General features: G+C 29.6%; 5 protein-coding genes across 9 annotated transcripts; 3 read left to right on the top strand and 2 right to left on the bottom strand.

Moving 5' to 3' along the window:
* The first annotated feature begins 308 nt into the window (after positions 1–308).
* On the top strand, positions 309–4,721 carry LOC123273226 (UTP--glucose-1-phosphate uridylyltransferase). 2 transcript variants are annotated; one of them, XM_044740570.1, is made up of 9 exons: positions 309–453; positions 2,097–2,333; positions 2,411–2,593; positions 2,675–2,880; positions 2,963–3,038; positions 3,111–3,254; positions 3,571–3,709; positions 3,798–4,102; positions 4,173–4,721. In XM_044740570.1, the coding sequence occupies exons 1-9, from the start codon at positions 430–432 to the stop codon at positions 4,383–4,385; spliced, it is 1,527 nt and encodes a 508-aa protein (XP_044596505.1). In that variant the 5' UTR covers positions 309–429; the 3' UTR covers positions 4,386–4,721. The 2 variants fall into 2 exon arrangements, with proteins under 2 accessions (XP_044596505.1, XP_044596514.1); XM_044740579.1 differs by lacking the exon at positions 309–453 and adding an exon at positions 1,338–1,545.
* A 588-nt stretch (positions 4,722–5,309) lies between these two features.
* On the bottom strand, positions 5,310–11,456 carry LOC123273195 (protein tramtrack, alpha isoform-like). Of its 3 annotated transcripts, none has more exons than XM_044740515.1 (6): positions 11,073–11,456; positions 10,223–10,582; positions 9,688–10,044; positions 9,420–9,552; positions 5,695–6,239; positions 5,310–5,617 (listed from the first exon to the last, which is right to left on the bottom strand). In XM_044740515.1, exons 2-6 carry the CDS (start codon positions 10,532–10,534, stop codon positions 5,342–5,344), a joined length of 1,623 nt encoding a protein of 540 aa, XP_044596450.1. In that variant the 5' UTR covers positions 10,535–10,582; positions 11,073–11,456; the 3' UTR covers positions 5,310–5,341. The 3 variants fall into 3 exon arrangements, with proteins under 3 accessions (XP_044596450.1, XP_044596460.1, XP_044596469.1); XM_044740525.1 differs by lacking the exon at positions 11,073–11,456 and adding an exon at positions 10,817–10,834; XM_044740534.1 differs by lacking the exons at positions 5,310–5,617; positions 5,695–6,239 and adding an exon at positions 6,781–8,166.
* A 735-nt stretch (positions 11,457–12,191) lies between these two features.
* On the top strand, positions 12,192–15,123 carry LOC123273240 (deformed epidermal autoregulatory factor 1). Its single transcript, XM_044740591.1, has 4 exons — positions 12,192–12,772; positions 12,976–13,464; positions 14,243–14,704; positions 14,782–15,123. The coding sequence occupies exons 1-4, from the start codon at positions 12,527–12,529 to the stop codon at positions 14,971–14,973; spliced, it is 1,389 nt and encodes a 462-aa protein (XP_044596526.1). The 5' UTR covers positions 12,192–12,526; the 3' UTR covers positions 14,974–15,123.
* Positions 15,124–15,211: 88 nt separating this feature from the next.
* LOC123273208 (U3 small nucleolar RNA-associated protein 18 homolog) lies at positions 15,212–17,296 on the bottom strand. The gene is made up of 6 exons (XM_044740547.1): positions 17,143–17,296; positions 16,740–17,075; positions 16,309–16,669; positions 16,051–16,239; positions 15,796–15,964; positions 15,212–15,728 (listed from the first exon to the last, which is right to left on the bottom strand). The coding sequence occupies exons 1-6, from the start codon at positions 17,199–17,201 to the stop codon at positions 15,265–15,267; spliced, it is 1,578 nt and encodes a 525-aa protein (XP_044596482.1). The 5' UTR covers positions 17,202–17,296; the 3' UTR covers positions 15,212–15,264.
* Positions 17,297–18,402: 1,106 nt separating this feature from the next.
* On the top strand, positions 18,403–24,431 carry LOC123259337 (histone-lysine N-methyltransferase NSD2). 2 transcript variants are annotated; one of them, XM_044719759.1, is made up of 9 exons: positions 18,403–18,815; positions 18,966–19,284; positions 19,415–21,127; positions 21,224–21,446; positions 21,536–22,149; positions 22,221–22,479; positions 22,608–22,828; positions 23,101–23,340; positions 23,992–24,431. In XM_044719759.1, the coding sequence occupies exons 1-9, from the start codon at positions 18,618–18,620 to the stop codon at positions 24,045–24,047; spliced, it is 3,843 nt and encodes a 1,280-aa protein (XP_044575694.1). In that variant the 5' UTR covers positions 18,403–18,617; the 3' UTR covers positions 24,048–24,431. The 2 variants fall into 2 exon arrangements, with proteins under 2 accessions (XP_044575694.1, XP_044575684.1); XM_044719749.1 differs by having other exon boundaries at positions 18,404–18,815; positions 18,957–19,284.
* Positions 24,432–24,439: the final 8 nt, after the last annotated feature.

Genomic DNA, 24,439 nt, shown 5'->3' with positions numbered 1-24,439 from the left:
GCCAAAAATAGTTGTTATTATTTTTAAAGTAAAATTTATTATTTAATACTTTAGAATTTTGATAGTGAAATTTTAGCTTTTATGTAGATCAAATTAAAGCTGGTACTTAAATAATTAATTAATTTATTTAATGGACTATAAATAAGAATAATTAACTATTTAAATTCGGAAGGCTAAAAATATTTAAAGCTGTCAAAAAAAAAAAAAAAAAAAAAAATTTATATTTTAATAAAATGACATTCTAACTATTTTTGTAATTGTAATTACTATAACCAGATTTCACTGATACTCATTTGCATACAGTTCAGTCAGATGAATGACCTTCACTAAGATCTAGAGGTTAAAATTACACACCTTGAATGCTGAAAAAAAAATAGTTAACGAGTAACTACAAAACAAGTGCAACGTTTACGTTTTACGTGTCAAACAATGTTGACTGTTGATAATAAAAAGGTAATTACTATTTTGTAATTATAATTTTCGAGTAATTTAATTAAGTCTGATTCAATTGCTTAATTAATATTCTAAAAATATTTATAAATAAAATGATGTTTAGCAATATTAGATATATAGACACAGCAAGATAACCTCTGTATCTTTGTGTTGATAAATTTAGTATATAAATAATTATTTGTTTGTCTATTTTTCAATATTAAGCTCTAGATGATAAACATTTTTTAACGTAGGAAATTTTAATTTGTAAAAAAAAACAATTGTAATCTTATCGCAATTGTATCAAAAACTATGCATTTATTAATGTTTTACGACCATTGATTAGATATAATCTGTTTTAAATAATTTTTATGAAATTTTGCTGTAATAATAAATTTATTAAGTTAAGTTACACTTAGAGATATATTTTTAATTTTAATACCGGAGTCATGTAATAATTATTTATAAAATTTTATTTATACTTATTTTTTTTTTTTTTCAAATGCAACAGGATAAATCAGCGAAATTATTCTTGAATGAAAAGATCTATAAAACATTTTTTATTCAAGAATAATTGGATGAAAGAAATGAATAAACGAGAAACGATGAGAATTGACGTAACATGTTGACATGATAGTACTGATAAAAATATTAGTAAAAAAAGTTTTAATCGGCAATGCTCTGAAACCGAAATAGAAAAAGATAAAAGTAACCAGGCCAGTGATAATTTAAACGAATAAAAATTATTTACAAAAAAAAAGGTATAAAGGCGATGGCAATGTGGAAAAAAAAAAAGTCATTTTTAAATTAATGACAGCCTAATGATTAATAAATCAGTTGTAAACATAAATTCATTTATATATTCTCAATTGGAAATAATGAAGCCTTGGTCCGTACACGATGATTAAAAGTCTACTGATAACGGCTACTAAAGTTTTAACTGAAACAGATGTCCAACAGTCATTTAGTTTCTGTTGAAAAGACAATCTAATCACACTTAAGTATTTTTTGGACTTAAAGTAGTTTCAACCTCACTCAATAGTTAAACTATTTTTAGTCAGTTTATTTTATAAAAGTTTGAAACTTACTACCCAAATGGAATATTTGTTAAGAGTAAGTTATTGATGAATTTTACATTTTTTATTTATTTATTTTTATTTTTTTTTTTAAGTAAAATATGCTGATTTCATCAAAACAATCTTAAAAATAATCAATTATAGTTATTAATATCATTTAATTAAAATTTTTTTCTATTGCTAGTCAACACTTGTCGCTCTAATGTGATAGATGATGCAGCAAAAATGATACGCAGTTGATAATTGTAATAGTTAAACAACTTTAGACTCATCATGTGTACAATGGGGGAATTTTCATCAAGGTTGTTTAGCACATAAATATATATTGAAGATATTTTAACAGATTACTTTAAGACTGCATAACGGGCAGCATATAAAGTTATTGCTTTACGCGTCAGAACTGACTTTAAACAACTTCTGAAACTGATTGCTGGTTTTAGTCGATTATACCATCTTAAAAATATATATGAATATTTATATAGTTATTTAAACATAAAAGATTTTTATCAAAATACGATTATTGATAATTAATGTGAATTTTATATATTTTATTCGATAACAATAAAAATGATAAATTTTTTTGAATAGTCCCTTGGGCACGTACGTCAGCCCTCCGACACTCAAGCTTTTCGAGAAAGAACGAAAAGGGATGCTGAGAGCGAGATGCAGTTCGAACTAAATCGTCTTGAAGCGACAGCTCCGGGGCATCTCCGAGATCGCATAAAGTTAGAGCTAGATGGATTCCAAAAATTATTTCAGAAGTTCCTTCAGGATCAAGGACCTTCGGTTGTATGGGACCAAATTCAAAAGTTACCTGAAGGAGCGGTAAGTTTTATTATTTTTAAATTTTATTTTATTTTTTTTTTTATTTAAAAATCTACTAATAATTTTTTTAATTACAGATCAGAGATTATGATTCTCTGGTAGAGCCTAGCTACGAAGAAATTCGTACTATGTTAAATAAATTGATAGTCGTTAAATTAAATGGAGGCTTAGGGACCAGCATGGGATGTCACGGACCAAAATCGTCAATCACTGTACGGAATGATCTCACTTTTTTAGATCTTACAGTACAGCAAATTGAAGTATGTACACTTTAAATAAATTAATGCTAATTAGTGGTTATTATCATTGTACTGTTATATAATAATTTAAATTTTAACCAGCATTTGAATAGAGAATATAATGTGAGCGTACCATTAATTTTAATGAATTCCTTCAACACGGATGATGAAACACAAAGAATTATCAGAAAATACAAAGGAATTGATGTTATCGTTAAAACTTTTAATCAAAGCTGCTTCCCTCGTATCAGTAGAGAGTCTCTACTGCCTATAGCTAAAAACTGCGATGTCGATGACGATATGGAGTCGTTAGTACAATAAATAACTTTTTATACCACTAAAAAATTTTTTGTTTTTATAAAAAATTCTGATTTATGATTATATTTTTAGGTGGTATCCTCCGGGACACGGTGACTTTTATGAGAGCTTCCATCGATCAGGTTTACTGGATGAATTCATACATGCTGTAATTTATTCATTGCTTTTATGATTATTTTAATTCATATCGAGTATGAATCTAAAATACTTTGTGTTATAGGGACGTGAATACTGTTTCATTTCAAATATTGATAATTTAGGAGCAACAGTAGATAACAAAATTTTGAAATTAGTCCTTGAACCGATGAACGGACCCCATGAATTTGTAATGGAAGTTACGGACAAAACACGAGCTGACGTCAAAGTAAATTAGTCTTTTTTTTTTATTGATCGACGGTCTAATTAGCAATTGGTCTAGCTCCTTATTTTTTAGAGGGCGATTTTTTAATATTTTGATGTAGTAATAGTCTAATTATAAATTATTTGAATGATCCAAACCAAACTATTGCATCTCTATTAGATATTAAATTGCTTTTTAAAGTAATAATACACTTTAAACTAATTGTTTTTTCGTACAAATGAAAGATTCTCTAAAATGGAGTTAGACAATTTGTTACTTAGAACGTCGTGATGTTTCTTGAAAAAATTTACAAGGTATTTAATGTTTTTTAATTATTTAGGGAGGTACTCTAATACAGTATGAAAATAAGTTACGTCTTCTGGAAATAGCACAAGTACCTAAAGAAAATATAGATGAATTTAAATCTGTTAAGACTTTCAAATTTTTTAATACCAACAATCTATGGGCCAAACTTAGTGGTAATGATAATTATTCTATTTAAAAATAAATTTGTTAGACTACTAAATTTTTTTGTTATATTTTAATGATTTTTTTTTTTTTAAATAGCCATTCGCCGAGTATTGACTGAAAAAACGTTGGATATGGAAATAATAGTTAATCCAAAGGAAGTTGAAGGTGGACTTAATGTTATTCAGTTGGAAACTGCTGTAGGTGCAGCTATGAAATCATTTGATGGAAGTATAGGTATCCACGTGCCACGAAGAAGATTTTTGCCTGTTAAAAAAACATCTGATTTATTACTTGTCAAAAGTAATTTGTATGATTTTCGTAATGGATCTTTATTAATGAGCCCTAAGAGAATGTTTCCCGTCACGCCACTTATTAAATTAGGTGACAATCATTTTGCCAAGGTAAGAAGAAATTTTTTTAAATTATAAAATTGTGGAGTTTAAATTGTTACTTCTATTTTATTTTTTTTAGGTAGCAGAATTTTTACGGCGATTTGCTAGTATTCCTGATTTGTTAGAACTGGACCACCTAACTGTTTCCGGAGACGTAACATTTGGTCGCGGTGTATCACTGCGTGGTACAGTAATTATAATTGCAAACCACGGAGAACGTATTGATTTACCGTCAGGTACTATATTAGAAAATAAAATAGTATCAGGTAATTTACGTATCTTAGATCATTGAAAGTTTAATTAAGATTTATGTAAGAGTTATTATTGTATAATCACTGTGTCAAGTATAAATTAAGAGCCAGTTTTAATTTAATGTTTTTTGGGTTCGATATTTGTCAATTGCGCAAACGAAAAAATTTATGCTTATTTTTGTAGTTTTTTTGATGAAATTATATACTAAAATATTGATATAAAAATATACGTACATCTAGCCTGTATGAAATTTATTTTGGTCTATTGTAACTTTTTTTTTTAAATATTTTATCAACTAATATTCATTTATTCAAATAAATTCGCTGTACAAGATAATACTTATACAATAAACATTTTAAATATTTTACTTCACGTATCCACAGTCTTCTTTGCTTAAACAATTCAAGTTATTCGTACATTTAATTACTCATGTATTAGATCATTTTGAAGGAAAAAATAGATTTTATTTATTTCTTCGGTTTTTAACATTAATGTCAATGGTTCAATTTTCTAAATGCCTTTAACAATAAGTAATTGTTTTTATTTCGGACGGTTTTATAATTTCATTTTTAATAGCTCGTCATTACACAGGTTTTCATCACATTGTGACGCTTCCAATAATTCCGAAAAAATATTATTTATTTGGTATAAAAAAAAAATTCAAATAATAACGATGAATATATAAATAAGAAATAAAAATCGTCAAAAAATTAGTGATAATTAACCAGTATGTACTTATGTAAAAATACTTTTTTTCTTGAAAAATATTATTTGGAATATAATTTAAAAATAACAGTCAATTTTTTGTTAAAATATAATTTTCAGAATTTTGATTCTAGCTGATATGTGATATCCAAAATATATATGTATATAAATATATAATTTTATATAAATTGTTATCACGTTAATATCATAATCGTCATAGCAAGAAAAATAATAATAATAATAATAATAATAATAATAATAAAAATAAAGATAGTTATTATTTTTACAGCGTTAGATTGAGCTAGTTTTTGGTAATGTTTTTATACTAGAATTTTCACGCTGACGTTCATGAAATTCTTGAAAACACGGTACAATGCATAAATTTATTTGACACTCTGGACAATGATATTTTGTTTTTCGCCTTAATGTACGACCATGAGTATCAACAGTATTCCAACAATGATTGCATCCTAATGCTGGTCCTTCTCGTTGAACCGGGCAATGACCCGACCGCTGATCGCTTGATCCGCCTTCTCTTATTATTCTTGTTTCTCTTCCACTGCCGAGCTATAAATTAATAAATTAAATAATCACATAAATTTAAAAGATAGTAAATTGAAATAAAAAAAAAAAAAAAAAGTTACCTGTGGTGTTGATGAACTTCTGAGTAATTCAGCAGGAATAATTCTTATACAACTAGAGTTATTTCCAGTGTCTTTGGTTATCCTGGACTCAGTCTGTCCCTCTTCAATTTTAATAAGAGGAATCGGATCAGCAGTTCCGGAAGGACTCGTAGAACGACCAGGATACTCGGGATTGGAGTGCTGTCGTTGAATCCAGTAATTACTAGAGGAACTTTGTTGCTGACTTGGCAAAAGAGGATGAGAGTGCTGTTTTACTAAGTAGGATGGTTGCGGTACAGTTAGCAAATTCGTGCAAGTCGTTACTGTTAGAAGAGTTTGTTTCGACGTCGCTGGCGATTGAGATTCATTGTCTTGCCACTGATGCGACGAAGATGGAAGGTTCAATATCGGAGTAACTGAATGAGCTGCTGGCGACGATATTATTCTTGGTGATCCGGGTTCACTGTCAGGCGATGGATGCCCTGGCTCAGAGTCTTTTTTCACTCTCGTTTGTCGCATCAACAGTAATCGACCCCGTTTTCCTTCAACTTGTTTGTTGTGATACGCTGAAAAATATTTTTAATACCCGATTAAATAAATTATTAAAATTTTTACTCTGATAAATATATTTTTGTGCTGCTGAAATAAACAAAAACAGTTTTTCATTTTTTTTCTTCAATTTTATTACATAAAATTGTCTATTATATCTACAAAAAATTTTTTTAAGAACACTTGTCTACTAATTAACTTTTTTTACATATACATGATTATAAAAAAAAAATTTTTTTACCATCATTCTTACACAGAGGACAATAATGTCTACATTTATAATAATTATATAAAATGCAATGATAATTTTTTGTTCTTTTATCATCAAGTATAAATTGTATTATATGTATACGATTATAATAATAATCATTTTAATAATAATGATGCTAATGATAATAATAATAAAAATAAAAATAATAATAATAAGTAACGATAAATAATTTTAATATAATTATTGTCATAATTTTTGAAGAAAACGGTCCTAATAAATTAGTATGAATATTTTATACAGAATAATTAGCTAATAATAAGCAATTAGAAATCACGTATACTATTATGTTATTGGAGTTTAATTAAAAATAATAATACATTTTCAATGTTTGTTAATTTAATTAACTAGCAAATACTTTGAGTTAGTTTCAAACTAAACTGCTTTTTTAAATGCTGAACGGAGCTCTGCTATAAAAATTGCCAGTACTAATTTGTTATCTAGTCATTTACGAGTACGATGTATATATATATATATATATATATATATATATATATATATATATATATATATATATAATTATTTAATATTTATATATGTATACTTTTTTTTTTGGAAAATATTTTATCCTAAAAGAATACCTATAATGAAAGACGTACAACGATTTGTGATTAAAATAAAAAATATATATATATATATATATATATATATATATATATATATATATATAAAATATTTCCGAATAATTTATAAATATGTACAAAATTTAATTTTATTTTATACACTAAAGACTTGTTGTGACAGCTATTTATATGTCTGATTTATTTTTTTGATTTAGCAAAAATGAAAACAAAAAGTATGAAATGAATAATGAGATAAAATTTATATAAATTTAGAATTGACTAAAACTTATTTGTACATGAAATGCGGGAAAACGTTAGCTCACATGGCATTATAATTAACACCGTGTAAATTGATAGGCATAGATGGATTGGATAGTGAGTAATCAATATGTCTAGTGTCAACATAACCGCCGAGCATCGCGTGAGGCGTGTGGGTGGGAATCATGGTATGAGTATTGTGAATATTGTGAGCGCTGTGAGGGCTGTGAGTACTGTGAGCACTGTGGACACTGTGAGAGCTGTGCGCGCTGTGAGTACTCAGAGGAGTAGTCGGTGGACCCATGGAAGATGGACTTGGTGGTTCAACAGGTGGTGGAACTGGAGGAGAAGGCGGCGATGAATTCGACTCGTTTTTGACTTTTGATTTAACACTCGGTCGATTATTTGGATAGCCACGTTTTTTGTACTCCAGCCACAGGGTTCGATTGTTCACGCCAAACATCCTGGCAGCTTTGCAGAATCCGATCCCGCCATAGCGAACAGCGTCCAGCGCTCGAATAAAATTCTCATCAGCCTGCGGATTGGTGGACCTTTTTCGTTTAACTGTCGCTTGAGGACTGGCACAGGGGCTCTGACAGCTATTTGAACACTGACCGGAGGGTGATAAACCGCCTGAAGATGAAGTATGCTGCAAGCCGTGTGGTGATCCTGGGTAGCTGTTCATAGCACAACTAGAACCAGTGGTGTTGGTACCCGGGTACTGATCGCTGGTGCTTGATGACGCGGTTATTTCTGGCGTCGTGAATGCCGATGATGCTTGAATCGACAGATTCGTTTGACACGAGGATAGAGCGAAACGTGGATACGTATGCTCCATGATTGTCCATTGCAATCCTGTAGAACAGACCAATTTCATTTTTTTGGTCAGAGCATAGTTTATTTTCAATTTATATTATTTATAATTCAATATCTAACTATTATTTTATTAATACTTTAATATTCAAAGCAAATTTATTAGTGATAAAATAAAATTGTAAATCTTAAATTTTATTAATTAATTATTTCATTTATTTGAAAAATTGTTTACTATAAACCCAAAAGTTTTTTTATGCAAAAGCAAAAAAAAAATTAAACTTTAATTATACCTGCATGTGCAATTATTATTGTTATAAAAATACCATGTCTCATTATTGATTGATAAATAATTAAAAATTAAGGTTTAATATATTATAAGAAACAAATAGAAAAATTATAGTTCAAATATAAATGTGGCATGGCACAGATACATATTCAAGCACAGCAGCATCATGAATATTACTTTTGGAAAAAAATTAATAATAACACAATAATAAAATGGCTAGAAAAAGCACACACACATACTCTTGAAAAGCTAAATAATTTGTTTGCGTATATTTATTTTTTATTTATTTACTTAAATACATACTGGTGTGCAATGTATCTGTGTGCCATTGTTATTATATAAATCATAAATCTATTGATATTTTTATCTGGTTTTAATTAAAAAAATTTTTTTCTCAAATATCCGCTCTATATTCATGTCAAACGTCTGTTGATTCCGTTGTGCAACATACTTGAACGCATCTGTGCCAGCATATATCACACAATTGAGTATGGGCTTATAATCATGCAAAAATAGCACGGTAAATGTATACCACCTAGATTAAAAATTATTGAAAAAAAAAAAAAAAATAATAATAAAAATAAAAAACAAAAAAAATCCTTTTGCTTATTTTTTGACGAATACACAATAGCGTACAAAGTAGAAGAACGCATGTTAATGGAAGTAAAAGTTGAGGTAATATCGATAGTGAATTAATGCTTTTCGTTTTCTGTCAATAAAACGGGGCAAAGGGTCTCAGAAATAACTGAATACCAGTGTTAATAATTAAAATAATAAAACAAACGTTTAGCTGTTAATTAAACTATAAAATTAATAGCCTATCAACATGGTAATGCTCCATTTGTAGTTTTACTTTTTAATATGCTATTGGTTTTTATCTAACATCAAGAAAATTTGAACCTAAAATTACTTTGCTTAATCACTTCTACAAACATTATTCAAATTCTAAAATTAATTAATGTTAAACGTATTATTTAAAGTAACTATTAGTAAAAAAATAGCTTACCTTGATGTGCTGGTGCTTGAGACGAGAGTGATGAACTTTGGCCTGCATTTGCCCCAGATTGTTGACTTACATCGTGCACAGAGCCTTCACTTTGAGCAAGTGTTGTCGCTGTACTACTTTCCATATTACTCATCTGGAAGAAGAAGAAAAAGAAACAAATAATTAATCGATAATCTCAAATTATTATTTAAAAAAAAAAGGCTGTACTGCAGGTAAGAGTACAGAAAAGTAGTCAGAGTTATATATAATATTATATAATAAAACTTACAATAGATATTTGATCTTCATCAATGCTTCCTTGTGACTCAGTACTGGTATTAACTGGACGTCTTATATTATCGCGGTTCTCCTGTGACACTATCAGTGGCTCGGGTTTAACAACATTTGTGGCAACAAGTGTTATTTCGCTCATTTCTTCGTTTTGTTTATCGCCGGAACCAGATGCCGAACCAGTTGACGATTTTCTTAGTCTCTTGCGTCGAAATGACGGCGACATTGGCGATGGAGTTGGTGAACATGATTCACCACGGTCTCCACCGCTAGGGTCACTGCTTCCACTTGGCCATTTGGTTAATGTTGCTGGATGCATTTCAGCGAGTCCTTTTATTTTCAGACTCTCAGCAGTCTGAAATTTTTATTTAGATCAATATAAATAATATTTAAAAAATATATGATACAAAAAATAGCAGAAAACCGAATATTTTTTAAAAATAATTTTTTTTACAATATTTATAGTTTTTCTTTTTAAAAAAAAAACTATCGGATTTCTGCTATTTCCAGTAAAATAAAAATAGATTTTATACCTTAATAATTGAAGGTAATTGCTCTTGAGAAACATTAACTTCACCATAGTACATAAAATCAACCATTATTTTTAAATCAGAAAATTTAACATCTTTTAATATAACAATAGGGTGCTGGCATGGATTAACAGTGAACAATGATTGAAAATATGTACTGCAGGCTGACAATACCACTTTATGTGCTTGTAAATGCCGGCCTTCGGCAGCTAATGTCACATCAACCAAAGTTTCATTTGTTAACAAAGTTGAGAACACTGATATGAAGTTTGGTTGATGATTATTCCATCTTAGACAAAATTGCTGCATACTCATAGTGACTTTTTTTATTTATTTATATTTCTTCTGAAATATTTGCACCAACTGTAACAATAAAATAAATTAATAAATAAACAAAAATTCATTAAAAATTTTTACTAAATAAATTGCTCGTAATTTGTTAATAAGTTTTACTCCACATTATCAAACATTTTATTATTCTATTATTAAAATTGGATTGTTACTATTATTATTATTATTATTATTATAAATTGTTCTCGGGATATTTTATTGAATGGACAAACGATAAATTAAAAGATGTTATTATTATAAAATTATCTCAATTAAGAGTTATACGTATTTATTAAAATTATATTAACGTTGTTGACATATTTATAATTATAATTTTATCGAAGGCTATAAAATTTCACTGTTACAAGCTTTATATCCATGATAAAATACCAACAAAAGTGGAGCACAATTCAATGTTCACAAAATAAAACTCCAATGCACGTTATTTACAATTAAATTTTAATTAAATATTTGTAACTGTTAGTGTATATGTATTATGTTTGATAAAAAATGTGATACACACCAACAAATACTTATTGTTATATATTGTTTCACTTGTCGAAAAATGTCTCTTACTCTCTTGGGGTTTGCTAAAATTACCAAGTAGACGAAGTAGACTGAGCGATGACGCTTGTGTAACTACTGTTCGCAAGTGACGTCATACTCCCAATATTATTTTGTAAATACTGCGTCGTACTATCGACATTATTTTTTTAACATTTGTAATCTCTAGTCAGTAGCGATAATCGGTCCAATGTATACGGATTTTAAATAAAATAAACAGCCCAACAAAATCAACAATTCCAAACTAAAATAATTAAATTGGCACCGCGACGATGGTCATAAATCAGAGTATGATCAATACACCACTCGGTGCTGGTCGCTACTCTGCTGCCAAATTGTCAAAGTCGCTGATAAAGGTTTCTATTGCACCGATGGAGATCAGTTTTATTATTATTTTTTTTTTTATGTTTGTTTACATGTTTGCAATAAATCATCGTTTCATTTACTACAGCAATTAAAAGTTTTGATTGTTGATGACACTGAAGTTAACTGACATTAGAAATTTCTTTAGAATTTTATAACAATGAAATTATTATAAAAAAATTTAATAAAACAATTCCACAAGTGAAAATTAAAAAAAAAATTATTAGTGAAAATTTTTTAAAGCATTTTTTTTTGTAATTGATTTGTTATGAACATTAAAAAAATTGACAGTTGTCAGCTAACTTCAATATCATGATTGTTTACGTTCTTATTATATGTGATTAAATTTTTTTATGAACTAAATATTTATAAATTAAAATACTGAATTTTTAAAAATAACCCTTTGAAAATCATACGCACTTTATTACGATATTGAAATTGGAAGACATTTGATAATTTTTGGAATTTTTTAAATTAATAAATTGTAGCAAAAAAATTTTTTTTTTTTTAATTTCATCTTTAAAAGCTCTAAAAAATTGTAAATGGAATTAAAAAGAAAACAATTGTCTATACTTAATTTATTTTTGAAGAAGAATAAAAAAATTTTCAAGTGTCTGCTAATTTAAGTGTCATACTTTATTACTAAAATTAATCTTGATAAAAATATTATTTATAATAAAAATTCTTGTTACATTAGTACTAATACTAAAAAAAGTGTATGCACCTTAATAATTTAAAAACAATGCGGGAAAAGATGGTGGCGCTAAACTAGCTAGTGGAGAGAGTATGAAGAACGAATTATATTCTACAATACATGAGTAACATCTGTAGACTGATTGTATGGCCGCAGCGGTTCATTACGGTACATTCTCAACAGCAGTGATTAGTACAAAAAAATCATTGAACGAAATAACCTCCATCATCACGAATGATAGTGGAAATTTAAAAAAATAGCTAACTAGGACAGAACTGTGCCTCAGTGAGTTTGTATACAGACGCCATTTGGAGAGCGAGTGTAACAAGAACGAAGAGCAAACGACGACAGCCGAAATGGAAGAGAATCAAACATCGGAAAGTGTCGCCGTGTTACCGGACATGTCCGAACCATTAACGAGCGAAACCGAGGAGTCGTCTGGACTAACGACTGAACACGAAGCCCATCCGGTTGCTGTTGCATCTGTTCAAGGTGTATCAACTGTCCAAGGGGTACCAGTATCGTTACCGGTTGGTTCTATTATTGGCGTCGCAAATGCCAGCAATGGCACTTTCAACGTCATCACCACAGACCAGTTCCAGGTAGATTTGCTCACTCTATCTTGATAATCTACTATCAGCTTTGAGCTACCCTTGCTCCTTGCTCTGGCTGATTAAATATTTTTAATTTAATGTTCATTGACTATTATGTACTCAGCCTTTATATTATTGATTTATTGATTTTATTTTATCATCATATTAAATTGATAAAGTAAACTTTATAAAAATATTACTTTTTATTGCAGCAATTGTCGAACTCAGGCCAGTTCAAGCTGTGCGTTGATAACGGATTCCTGTGCGAGCCTCGGCATGAGAAGGAAGCTGATCCTTTGCGCTGGAACAACGAGATTAAGGCAACTCACATCGTCATTCAGAACAACGCCGAGGAATCTGAAAATGAGCAGTTACAAGTTGCTGCTAGTAATTCTCAAACTCTCTGTAGCTGGACTGAGGCCGCGAACATGGCAGTTTTACCGATAAGATGTAAAACAACAAACGCTGAGCTGCATAAAAGTAGATTTGGGTCTGGTGGTAGAGGAAAATGCATCAAAGTCGGGAATACGTGGATGACACCCAGCGAATTTGAGACACACAGCGGGAGAGCATCGAGTAAAGATTGGAAAAGAAGCATTAGGTTTGGTGGCCGTAGTCTGCAGACTTTGATTGAAGAAAATATTTTAAAACCACATGCTACATCTTGTACCTGCGCTGCTTGTTGTGATGATGATACTGCAGTAAGTATATCCTTTTTAGTAGATTTCATAGAAATCTAACTATTGCATTCATTCATATCACGGAACTTTTGAAAAATTTTGCTATATATATACGATATAATCGGCCTTGTCTCTTCTCTAACTCTCGCAATTCTGTACGAATCTCAATAAAACGTAACATACTCATTCTTAAGACGATTTCTGAGGTTGAGTTTTAAGATGAGCCAAATCTGTTGATTAGTTTAGAAATGAGAGCAATTCAAAAAATTTCCCAAATTTCAAAAATTTTCATTTTCGCCGTATTTTCATGCAATTACAATTAAATACGATATCATATTAAATTTCTGTAAAGCTTATTAAGCAAGCTTTAATTTGCATACTTTTATATTTTTTTAATTAAATAGTTTAGGAGTGACAAATTTAAATTCAAAATCCTTCAAAATTGGCAATTTTACTGTTTCTTTGCGAAATAACTGATGAATACGATAACTTGTAAAATTTTTGTAAATTGCATCTGAAAGTTTATTAAATAAACTTTAATTTGCATACCTCATAATTAGTCTAGGTCAAAAATTACCTACTTTCTCAGACAGATTTAATGAAATTTTACTTTTGCATTCGTTTTGATGTCATTATTTTATTGTAACAGAAGTTGGATATTATTATTATTAATATTATTTTATAAAAAAATTTTTTTTTCTAATCGAGAAATCTACTTCCATTTCGGCTGCCGAATGACTTTTTTTATTTTTAATTCATACCAGTTTAATAATTAAGTAACTTTATAATTTTATTTCAGAGCGGACCAGTTCGTCTTTTCACTCCGTATAAACGCCGCAGAAGGGCAAGAGATATATCTGACGGTGAGACACCCTCAAGAAAAATAAAAAGCGACAATTCACGTGACTGTAGTAATAATGAAGAGAGCGATAACGATGTTGGGGTGTCAGAAAAAGAAATTTGGCCGCAATATGTATCGGCAGACGGCCTTGTAGTTCATCAATCACAAGATCAAGAACAAGTTTTGCAAACCGTTAATGTCGATCACGAACAAACGGATGAATTGTTTAAAAAATTAGATGACATGGCTAATACCATGGTGAAGTTAGCCTATGACTTTAGAAGGACTGTAGAAGAAGCCAAAGAACTGAGTCATCAGCAAAGACGCGAACAAGCTTTAGTTGCTCAACTCAATAGTACTAGGGGTGATGTTATTGAAGCGGTTGGCTTACAGCCAGCATCTAATTCTCACAATAAAAAGGTATTTTATTTAATTTGTCGAAAAGTTATAAAAAGTATGAGTTAATGCTAATAATGTTTGGGTTTTTTTTTATTTAGTGTGCCAATTGTGACAGACCGGCGATGGCTGAATGCTCAATTTGCAGGCGTACGCCATACTGTTCAATATTTTGTCAGCGTAAAGATTGGGCTGGTCATCAAGTCGAGTGCGTTAGGGGGGCTGAGACCGTAATGTTGATCGTAGAAAGTAGTAGTGCTGACACTGGGACATTGAACACTACTGAAGACTAGTAATTATAACTTGTTTGACATCACAATTATTTATTTTTTGTGTTCCTTGATGATCAGTCAAACAGTATTTTTCAGTGCAAATGACACTAATAATAATTTAGTGTAAAAAAACTTTATCATTAAATAAAATTTAACTAAGATTGTAAATAAATTTAATATTTTATCATTGTAATAATTTGTCAAACATAAAACATTAAATGTCACGTAAAAAATATTATCTTTATTCATCGTCATATTGATTAATAAAAAAATGTTTTTCAATATTTATTTAAAAATTTTTTTTTTATAAAATTAATAATTACCGTAATGTTTCAATCGATACAAATGCGCGCAACTTTTGTTGTTTGAAACACCGAGAAATCCACTATTGGGAGAGAAATCGATTGTCAGGGCATTATAAATAGTACTTCTCTGTGTAGGAAAATTAGAAAATACATTGAATGAAGGTAGATGCACCATTCTAAAAGCATTTTCTTTATGTTCGGATGCCATAGCCAATATTTCGCAAGTGGAATTAAATTTCAGTGATGTTATTGCAGTATTGAGGTTCTTAACTATTTTAGAAGGCTTCGGAATTCTCTCACGTAGAATTTCATTTGTCTCGTAAATATTTACGACTCCTTGTTTACTTCCAGTGGCTAAAAATTGTCCACTCGGTGATACTGCAATTGACGTACCAGATATACAACCATCATCAATTGCTCTGTGTACACAAAGCCGGCTATTTAAATCCCACACATATACTTCTTCAGTTTCTGTAACCAATTAATAATTAAAATAAATTCATAAAACTCATAAATAAATATAGAATTTTTCAATTACCTCCACTAGTTATTAAATTTTTACTATCCGGAGTGAACGTCACGGCAATACATTTGTTATTCATCATAAATGTATGAATAAGTTCTTTCGAAAAGGCTGACAGTAAATATATTTGTCCCATTTTTCCTATGACTGCAATATATTTACCATCCGGCGACACTTCAAATTTCTATTTAAAAAAATTAATATTACTTTTATTAAATTTCAAATTTTTTTTTTTTAATATTAAAAAAATAATTTACAAATTAAACTAACCGTCATTTTAGTCACGCCATTCGGCAATGGAATTTTACATATTTTACCAGACATTAAATCATACAACTGACAATAATTCTTTCGACTTCCAGCAATTATTTCACTACCGTCTCTCAAAAATTTTGCTGCATTTATTTTATAATGTTCAAACTGTAAACTGTGTAATTTATTGTTATCTTGACCATCGACCTAAAATAAATACCATTAATAAGTAATTAAGGTATGAATACTGTTGAACAAATAAAAAAACAGAGTTACTTTAAAAATCGACAGGATTCCAGATAAACCGGCAACTAAAGCAACAGTAGATGTCGGGTGAAACTGCAAACTAGTAACAACTGGACCTTCACTATGTGTTTCTGTGTTAATATCAGTGAGGGCTTTAATCTCAATAGTTCCACGGGGTAATTTTTTATCCTTCCCAACTTTTAATCGATTACTATGCTGAAGAAGCTCTTCATCCGATTTATCGGAGTCTACGACTTTTTCCCGGTCAATTTTCGCCCATTTTGGAGTACCGACAAGAGATTTAAATTTATTCTCCAGCAACTCATTGTAAGTTTTCTCAGGTCTACCTCCTGGTAATTTTCGATGTTGAATCTTCAATGCATCCTTCACTCTAAAATAAATCAAGATACAATTAGTAAAGAACTAAAATTTGTAATAAATCAAACAAAAATAAAACATACGAGTAATTTTCTTCGTCACTATCAAACCAAACCCGTGTGCATTCTGGTTTATCTTCTTCAGCTTCATCATCATCATCATCACTATCATCTTCTTTATCTTCATCACTTTCATTTTCTTTTGTCTCGTCATTTTCTCCACCCTTTTCGCTATCATGTTCGTCATCGTCACTTTCTTCAGTTTTATCGCTATCATGATCTTCATTATCTTCAGATATTCCTGAATCTTGACTTTTACTAATTTCTTCAGTTTTACTACTGACCTTCACATCACTTTCTTCGTGTTTGGACAAATTTTTTAGAAAATCTTCAGAATCTTTAAAAACTACTTGTTGTAACCTGCAAATATACATCAATTACATTAGTGTAATTATAAATCATGATAAAAGAGCAATTTAAAACTTACCTAGCTTCAACTTCTGGGTCATACTGTAACTTTTGTCTTTTGGGCTTACGCGGTGCCATTGTTTTTGAATATTATATTAAATTTTTTTATTAATTGTCACAACAGACAAATTAAAACTCACGTGGAAATTTTAATAAAAAAAAAAAGTGCATGTTTATTTTTTCAATCGCTAGAATTTTTTTTTATTTATACGCTCTCTTATGGAAAATATCAACAATTAATTATCAAAACTCACTATTTGGCTCTAATATTAATAGATGGCAGTAGCATGTAAAACTTGTGTGTACCAACTGTTCAATTTTTAGATTTATTAAAGGAAAAAAAAAATTTTCAAATCTTAATTTGATTTATTTGTATAATCTGTATTCACAAATTTACATTTTTTTTTACATATATTTATAGCTCTTTAGTTTTATCAAAAAAAGAATGGTAAGTTAATAAGATAAAAATAAAATTTATAACTAAATTTCATGGTCATTTAATTACTTTTTTTTTCTCTGATTAAGCTTACAATGGATGAAAACTATTCTCTAATTTCTCTAAAAAATTGCAGATTCATCGATTGATATACTGGCTGAAACTCGAAATTTGCGAAAAGAATTGAAAGAAAAAATAAATTTTATCTATAAGATAATAAAGAAATACCTTAATAAAAAACAATCAAACAAAATATCACCAAGTTTGATGCCGATTATTTAAAAAAAAAAAAAATAATTAAGTAAAATTTTCGTAAGGCGGAATTATGCGAAATCTTAATATTACCTGATCAAAAAATATTTAAAACGTAATTCTAAAAAAAAATCTAAAAAGATTATTATTAGTTTTATTAGTATTGCCACTTGAAGTACTGTAACAAAGCGCGTTCATGTATTGGAGAGAAAGGTGCGCGTATATGTATACACTACATTGTTACCAACTTATTAGCAATAATATTTATACTGGATATTTGATTTTATCCACACATAAAAAAATTAAATACACCTTTACATACCTATACGTATATACTTTATGTTAATAGAATAAATTGTTAAAGCATCTTTAGGTTATGAAGATCTATCTAAATCCGCGGGAAACGCGTACCCACTCATTATTAGCGTTCGCGTTCCTTTCGGTCTTATCGATTGCCCGATGTTTACAATATATTTTAAACAATGTGATTATTGATAAATAAATATTAATAAAATTAAATTATTTAAGTGATTGTTATAAATTTGTGGAGTTAAGATAATCGTAGTCAAAAAAATGAATTCTATGAATTAATTTATTAAATGTAATTATTTGACCACTCTGTTTCCGCTGTTGTGGTTATCAAAAATATATTTTAGATGTTTAATACCGACTATCATTAAACAATTTATTTTTAAATAAGTACAATTCGTAGTGGTGATATATGATTATTTAATGAGCTGTGTTGAATTCAATTATGAAAATTTTTTTTTTTTTTTTCAATTAATTGAATTTATTATTAAGCAATAATGGATACCACTAGTGATAAACAAGTAGAGAGCGATTATCATGATAATAAAAAAATGGATATCAATGGAGACAAAGTAGTTAAACCTAAAAAAAATGGTAAATTGTCTATTTCAAATGGTAATTCATCAACAAGTCGCTATGGTAGAACTATACGACACGTTATTCAATCGAATGACAATAAAAATATTGATAATCAGGTAACTATTATATTTAATTATTTTATTTTAATAGTGTTAATATTAATTTATGTAAATATTTAAGATGACTGTGATATATGGTAATTTATTTTAATTGTTTTAAAAATCAATTTATTGAAATTATTTTTTTGATAATTGCAAACTTTAAAGCTGCCAAAACCAGAGCCTAAAAAAAACAATTTGTCGGTGAGAAAAAGTGATGGCAATAAAGTTGTTAGCAACAGTAATGAAGATGTGGCGATGAGTGTATCTGATGATACTAGTCATGCGGCTGATAATATTAGCGTTGTATCACTGGAAACCCTAGAAGCGTCAGAGGAGATCTTGATGAAAAAGTCATGGTGGAAAAAACCTGATGATACTCTGTGGAAGCCTGGACAATTAGCTTGGGCACAAGTTAGCACTTTTCCATACTGGCCGTGTGTTATTACTCTGGATCCTGATCTTAATCGATTTGTCAAGTGGAGAGGTGAGTAATTCAATATTTTTTCAATCCTACTTTGAGCACCAGCTGCACTAAAACTTCGTTTACTGTCATAAAATTAAAAAAAATGTTAGTTTCTGGTTGTTTTATTGAATTATTTATTTTATTATTTTAGCTTTTGGTAAATCAGTTAGTAACATGATTCATGTCCAGTATTTTGGTGACAAAGGACGTCACAATTGGGTTGCCGAGGCTTCATTAATGCCATTTTTAGGTCTTGCTAGCTTCAAAAAATTGGTCCAAGAGTGGTATGCTTTGCCAGACTCCGTCAGAAAAAAAGACCTCAAAAAAACAGCTGGATATAGGGTTAAACCTTATATCAGTGCGAAATGGTCAATCGCTGTTCAAGAAGCTGAGCCGTTGTTGGCCATGGAACTTGAAGAGAGGTTAAATGTCTTGAAACCCCAAAGAAAACGTGAACGTTCTGATAATAGCATTAATTTAGAAATAAAGAAAGTTAAATTAGATAATATCAAGGAGAAACCTAAGATTAGAATTCGCTTGAAGAATCCAAATATTGAGGTAAAGAATGGGGCAAAAAATAACTTTAAAAACGGTGTAAAGAATGCTGTAAAGAATGGTAAATTAAATAGTAATGATAGTAAGAAACCTGAAATTGATGACGATGCTAGAAGTGTTATCAGCGTAGACGGAGAAATTCCTCCTACACCACCGTCAAGTCATAAAGACTCGAGTGACGAGTCTGTTGTCATTAGGAAAGTCAAAATAAAACGGATTAAAAAAGTCGTGGAGCCTATACCGAGTTTTGACATTTATTACAATCGTAACAAGGAAGGAGTAGCAAATGTCTCACCCGACTCGACAGAAGATGACATAAAAACATATTTAAAAAAAAGTTGGGAGAACATGTCTGAGCAAGCTCGTATGAAATATATTCCCCAGGTGAGTGAACGCAGTAAGCAAAGTTCAACAGATCGCGAAACTAATTTTTCAGATGAACCTGCGCCCAAGCGCAAGAGAGGGAAAAAAAATAGTATCGGTAAAGACGAGTCTATTGTCGAGACGGTTAAAAAAACTCGTATACCAAATTTATTTCGCGGTACAAAAGCTGAACGAGTTTGTCAGATTTGTGAAAAAACAGGTAATCTTATACGCTGTAAAGGTCCGTGTTATTCTCATTTCCATTTGAAGTGCGTCAAGCCAGGTGAATCGGAGTCTGAATGCAACACAGAGGTTGAAGATAATGTCGACGATAAATCTTTGGAGAGTAGTAAAATCGATGATAAATCTGTGAAAAATAATAAAATCGAGAATAAATCTGTGGATAATAGTAAAATAGAAAAAAGTGACTCGGTAGTAGTTGATGAAGAAGAAAACAATAAAAAAGATAGTCAAACGGAAGAGGAAACATTTAAATGTATAGATTGTTTGTCAGGTGTTGCGCCAGCTTGTTTTGTATGCAATGAACGCGAAGACGAAAGAATAAAGTGCTCAGTAATGGCTTGTGGAAAACACTACCACGCTGCTTGCTTAAAGTATTGGCCGCAGTCGCAGTTACAAGGCGACAGATTAAATTGCCCATACCACACGTGCCACACTTGTATATCAGACAATCCGCAAAATGGGTATTCACGTGCTCCCAATGAAAAAATTATACGTTGTGTCAGATGTCCATCTGCTTATCACGCTTCGACGACATGCTTACCCGCAGGCTCAGAAATTATTACGGGAAGTCAAATGATTTGTCCGAAGCATTACAAGGCTAGTCATCCACCGCTAAATGCTACTTGGTGCTTCCTTTGTACCCGCGGTGGAAGTCTCATATGTTGCGACACATGTCCTACTTCATTTCACGCTGATTGTCTTGGTGGGTTTAATCAATAATCTAAAAAGAAACTTTAAATTATTTTATTACTCTGTTAATTTTATTTTTATTATTATTATTTTTTTTTTTTTTTTTTAGGTATCAATGCACCTGACGGAGCTTTCATTTGTGAAGACTGTGAAACTGGACGTCTTCCACTTTATGGGGAAATTGTTTGGGTTAAACTTGGTACCTATCGATGGTGGCCTTCACGAATTTGCTTCCCACATGAGATTCCTTCCAATATTCAGGCGGTATCTCATAAGCCTGGAGAATTTTGTGTTATATTTTTGGGTACTCTAAATTACTATTGGGTCCATAGGTAATTAATTTTAATTCTGTTTCACTATTTTTGTTATTTATTTATTAATGAATATAATTATTAATTCGTTAATGTCAATAAAATTATAGAGGACGAGTATTTTTATATCAAGATGGGGACTCAAATGTCAAGAGTTCAGTCAACAAATCTGGAGTTGACGGTGCATTTAGAGAAGCTTTAAAAGAAGCTAACGAACTCCATGAAAGATTGAAACGTGAAAAAAAAGAGGATGAAATACGTGCTATAAAACCCCCGCATTTTGTTAAATTAAAGATAAATAAACCTGTCGGAAATGTAAAACCCGCAGATGTTGACAGTATTGTAGCATGTGAGTGTGATTCGAATTGGGACACTCCTTGTGACGCCAACAGTGATTGTTTGAATCGTATATTATCTATCGAATGCAGCCCCGGTATTTGTCCCGCAGGATCTAAATGTTGCAATCAATCTTTTGCAAGACGAGAGTATCCTGTAATGGAACCATTTCACACGCGGGCACGTGGTTGGGGTCTCAAGACTCTTGAAAATATAAAATCTGGTCAATTTGTTATTGAGTACGTGGGTGAAGTTATTGATGAAGCAGAATACAAACGTCGTATTAAAACTAAAAAGGAGCTTAGAAATGAAAATTATTACTTTTTAACCATTGATAACTATAGGATGATTGACGCTGAACTTAAAGGAAATTTAAGCAGATTTATGAGTATGTTTTTATTTCTAAAATTACAATAGCTTTATTAGTTATTATATTTACTAATGAAAATAATTTTATAGATCATTCATGTCAACCTAATTGTGAAACACAAAAATGGACTGTCAATGGAGACACTCGTATCGGTCTTTTTGCTCTCCGTGACATTGAGGTCGGCGAAGAATTAACGTTCAATTACAATTTAGCTTCCGATGGTGAGAAAAGAAAACCGTGTCTCTGTGGTGCTCCAAATTGCAGTGGTTTCATAGGTTTAAAAGCTCAGAAATTGTCATTAACTCCTACTACAACAGGACCACAAATTAAATCAAAACGTGGAAGACGGTAATTTTTTTTATTTTACGTAATAAAAACTTTATTTCTGAAAACAATATTTATTTAAATATTTTGTTTTCTGTAACAAGTATTTACTTAGATTTTTATACTTATAAATGATAAAAATTTATTTTTAGTCCACGTATGATATATAAATGCTGGAGATGCAGTAAAGATCTGTCCGATAGAGAAGAATTTGTAATATGTGACTTGAGAACTTGTTCCAAAAGATATCATAAAAAGTGTGTCACTGTGCAAGGTGATGCTTCGAAATTCAGCTGTCCTTGGCATCATTGTCTTGAATGTAATAAAAGATGTAAAAAACATTGTACATACTGCCCTATAGCATACTGTCAAAGTAAGTTATTTTTTTTATTATATTCAATGCAACAAAGTTTCTTGATTTATTAATATTAAATTATAGATAAATAGATTTATTTACAACAGTAAGAACTAATTTTTACTATTTTGTCATCACAGTATTTTATATTAATCTCCATCTTAATAAATACTTAAAGCTCTGGATCTAGCACCACTTTTACTTAAATATTCCATAATGTCGTTAATATCACTTTTTACTAGATTTAAAATTTTTAGATTATTTTAAATTATATTAAATTATTATTTTAGATCATATAGAGGGAAAACTAAAAGAATATAAAGGAGAAAAAGGCAGTTATGTTTGCAAAGTTCATGAGGATTCGGACGATTCGGACTTGCAAAAATCACTGCCACCAGAAATCAAAGTTGATTCTGATAACGACATTGAGGCGGATCGAGAGTCACTGTTAGCGGATTCTGATAGTCCTATCTCCGAATTGTTACCCAAAGAGTCATCTCCACGTGTATCGATCGCGGAAGTACAGGAAAGTACGTAATTTTCAAGTAACGATTTAAATATTTACTTTTTTTTTTTTTATTTTGCTATACATGTCATAGTTTAATAGAAAATTGTACTGTTTTTTTAATTACTATTATTTTTGTTGAAATATCAGTTTTATAGAACCTTTCTACTGCTTTTGATAATTAATTTATGTTTTTTAAAACATAATTAAATTAATGAAATCAAAATTTATTTCTAAATTTTTATTTGTGAAAGAATTCTCTGTTAAAGAAAAAAAAAAATTTTATTTTTTGAATAATTCATTATCGATAGAATAAATTTTAATTTTATCATGATCATAGATTTATGCTGAGCATAAATAAAAACTAAAAATTTAATTTTGAAATAACTACTTTTATATGTTAATTAATTAATTAATTTTTGTTAACCAAAAATATTTTATGTTGGCATGGCATACATTGTTTTTAATTATCATTGTAATTTTAATAAGTAGTTGAAAAGAATAATTGGAAAGTTATTTTAATTTTTGTCTTAATTTGTTTTTTTAACTGTAATTAATTTAATGTTATTTTTATATTTGTAAGCTTATCAATTATTATAATTTTTCTATTAATATAAGCTTTTTATGAAATTTAAATTTTATCACCAACAATATGTGGAAAAAAAATTTTTTATAGGTCCCAACAAACAGCGAAGGCAGCGAAATCTCGGTAAAAAAAGACAACGAAGATAATAAAAATTGAGCGATACAAAATCTGAAATAGCTAATATTTATAATGACGATTAAAGACTTACAAGAAACTTCTAGGCAACAATTTAAGTAAAATAATAATTGACAGAAAAATTATAATTGTATTATAATGGAAAATGATGGTGAAAGTCTTTAGGAAAAGAAATTTTTGAATAATAATGAAATGATAATTTTTTTAATAATTTTTACTTAGAACTTTTGTAATTCGGTTTTAAATATTGTGTTAAAGTATAATGGATAATATAATCAATCATAAATATTCTCAATTTTCAATTGCAAAATATAAATTTTATTATATGTACACTAGTAATTAAGGTAGTTAAATTACAAATACTTTTTTAAAAATTGTGTTAATAACAATAAATTGACACAAA

The sequence above is a fragment of the Cotesia glomerata genome, linkage group LG1 (genome assembly GCF_020080835.1).
Source record: "Cotesia glomerata isolate CgM1 linkage group LG1, MPM_Cglom_v2.3, whole genome shotgun sequence".
In the NCBI taxonomy this organism is placed as follows: Eukaryota; Metazoa; Arthropoda; class Insecta; order Hymenoptera; family Braconidae; genus Cotesia; species Cotesia glomerata.
Note: the sequence above shows the minus strand (reverse complement) of the source record. Positions and strands in the feature narration are given on the sequence as shown.

Bases quoted from the DNA above. Each gene is read 5' to 3' on its own strand.
- LOC123259337 (XM_044719749.1), top strand. From the start codon at position 18,618: ATGGATACCACTAGTGATAAACAAGTAGAGAGCGATTATCATGATAAT. The intron at 22,150-22,220 runs GTATGTTTTTAT...ATAATTTTATAG, and splicing joins AAATTTAAGCAGATTTATGA to ATCATTCATGTCAACCTAAT. The intron at 22,829-23,100 runs GTAAGTTATTTT...TTATTATTTTAG, and splicing joins CCCTATAGCATACTGTCAAA to ATCATATAGAGGGAAAACTA.
- LOC123273226 (XM_044740570.1), top strand. From the start codon at position 430: ATGTTGACTGTTGATAATAAAAAG. The intron at 2,594-2,674 runs GTATGTACACTT...AATTTTAACCAG, and splicing joins TTACAGTACAGCAAATTGAA to CATTTGAATAGAGAATATAA. The intron at 4,103-4,172 runs GTAAGAAGAAAT...TATTTTTTTTAG, and splicing joins GTGACAATCATTTTGCCAAG to GTAGCAGAATTTTTACGGCG.
- LOC123273240 (XM_044740591.1), top strand. From the start codon at position 12,527: ATGGAAGAGAATCAAACATCGGAAAGTGTCGCCGTGTTACCGGACATG. The intron at 13,465-14,242 runs GTAAGTATATCC...ATTTTATTTCAG, and splicing joins GTTGTGATGATGATACTGCA to AGCGGACCAGTTCGTCTTTT. The intron at 14,705-14,781 runs GTATTTTATTTA...TTTTTTATTTAG, and splicing joins CTAATTCTCACAATAAAAAG to TGTGCCAATTGTGACAGACC.
- LOC123273195 (XM_044740515.1), bottom strand. From the start codon at position 10,534: ATGAGTATGCAGCAATTTTGTCTAAGATGGAATAATCATCAACCAAAC. The intron at 10,045-10,222 runs GTATAAAATCTA...TAAAAATTTCAG, and splicing joins AATTACCTTCAATTATTAAG to ACTGCTGAGAGTCTGAAAAT. The intron at 5,618-5,694 runs GTAACTTTTTTT...ATTAATTTATAG, and splicing joins GAAGTTCATCAACACCACAG to CTCGGCAGTGGAAGAGAAAC.
- LOC123273208 (XM_044740547.1), bottom strand. From the start codon at position 17,201: ATGGCACCGCGTAAGCCCAAAAGACAAAAGTTACAGTATGACCCAGAA. The intron at 17,076-17,142 runs GTAAGTTTTAAA...GTATATTTGCAG, and splicing joins GACCCAGAAGTTGAAGCTAG to GTTACAACAAGTAGTTTTTA. The intron at 16,670-16,739 runs GTATGTTTTATT...GATTTATTTTAG, and splicing joins AGTGACGAAGAAAATTACTC to AGTGAAGGATGCATTGAAGA.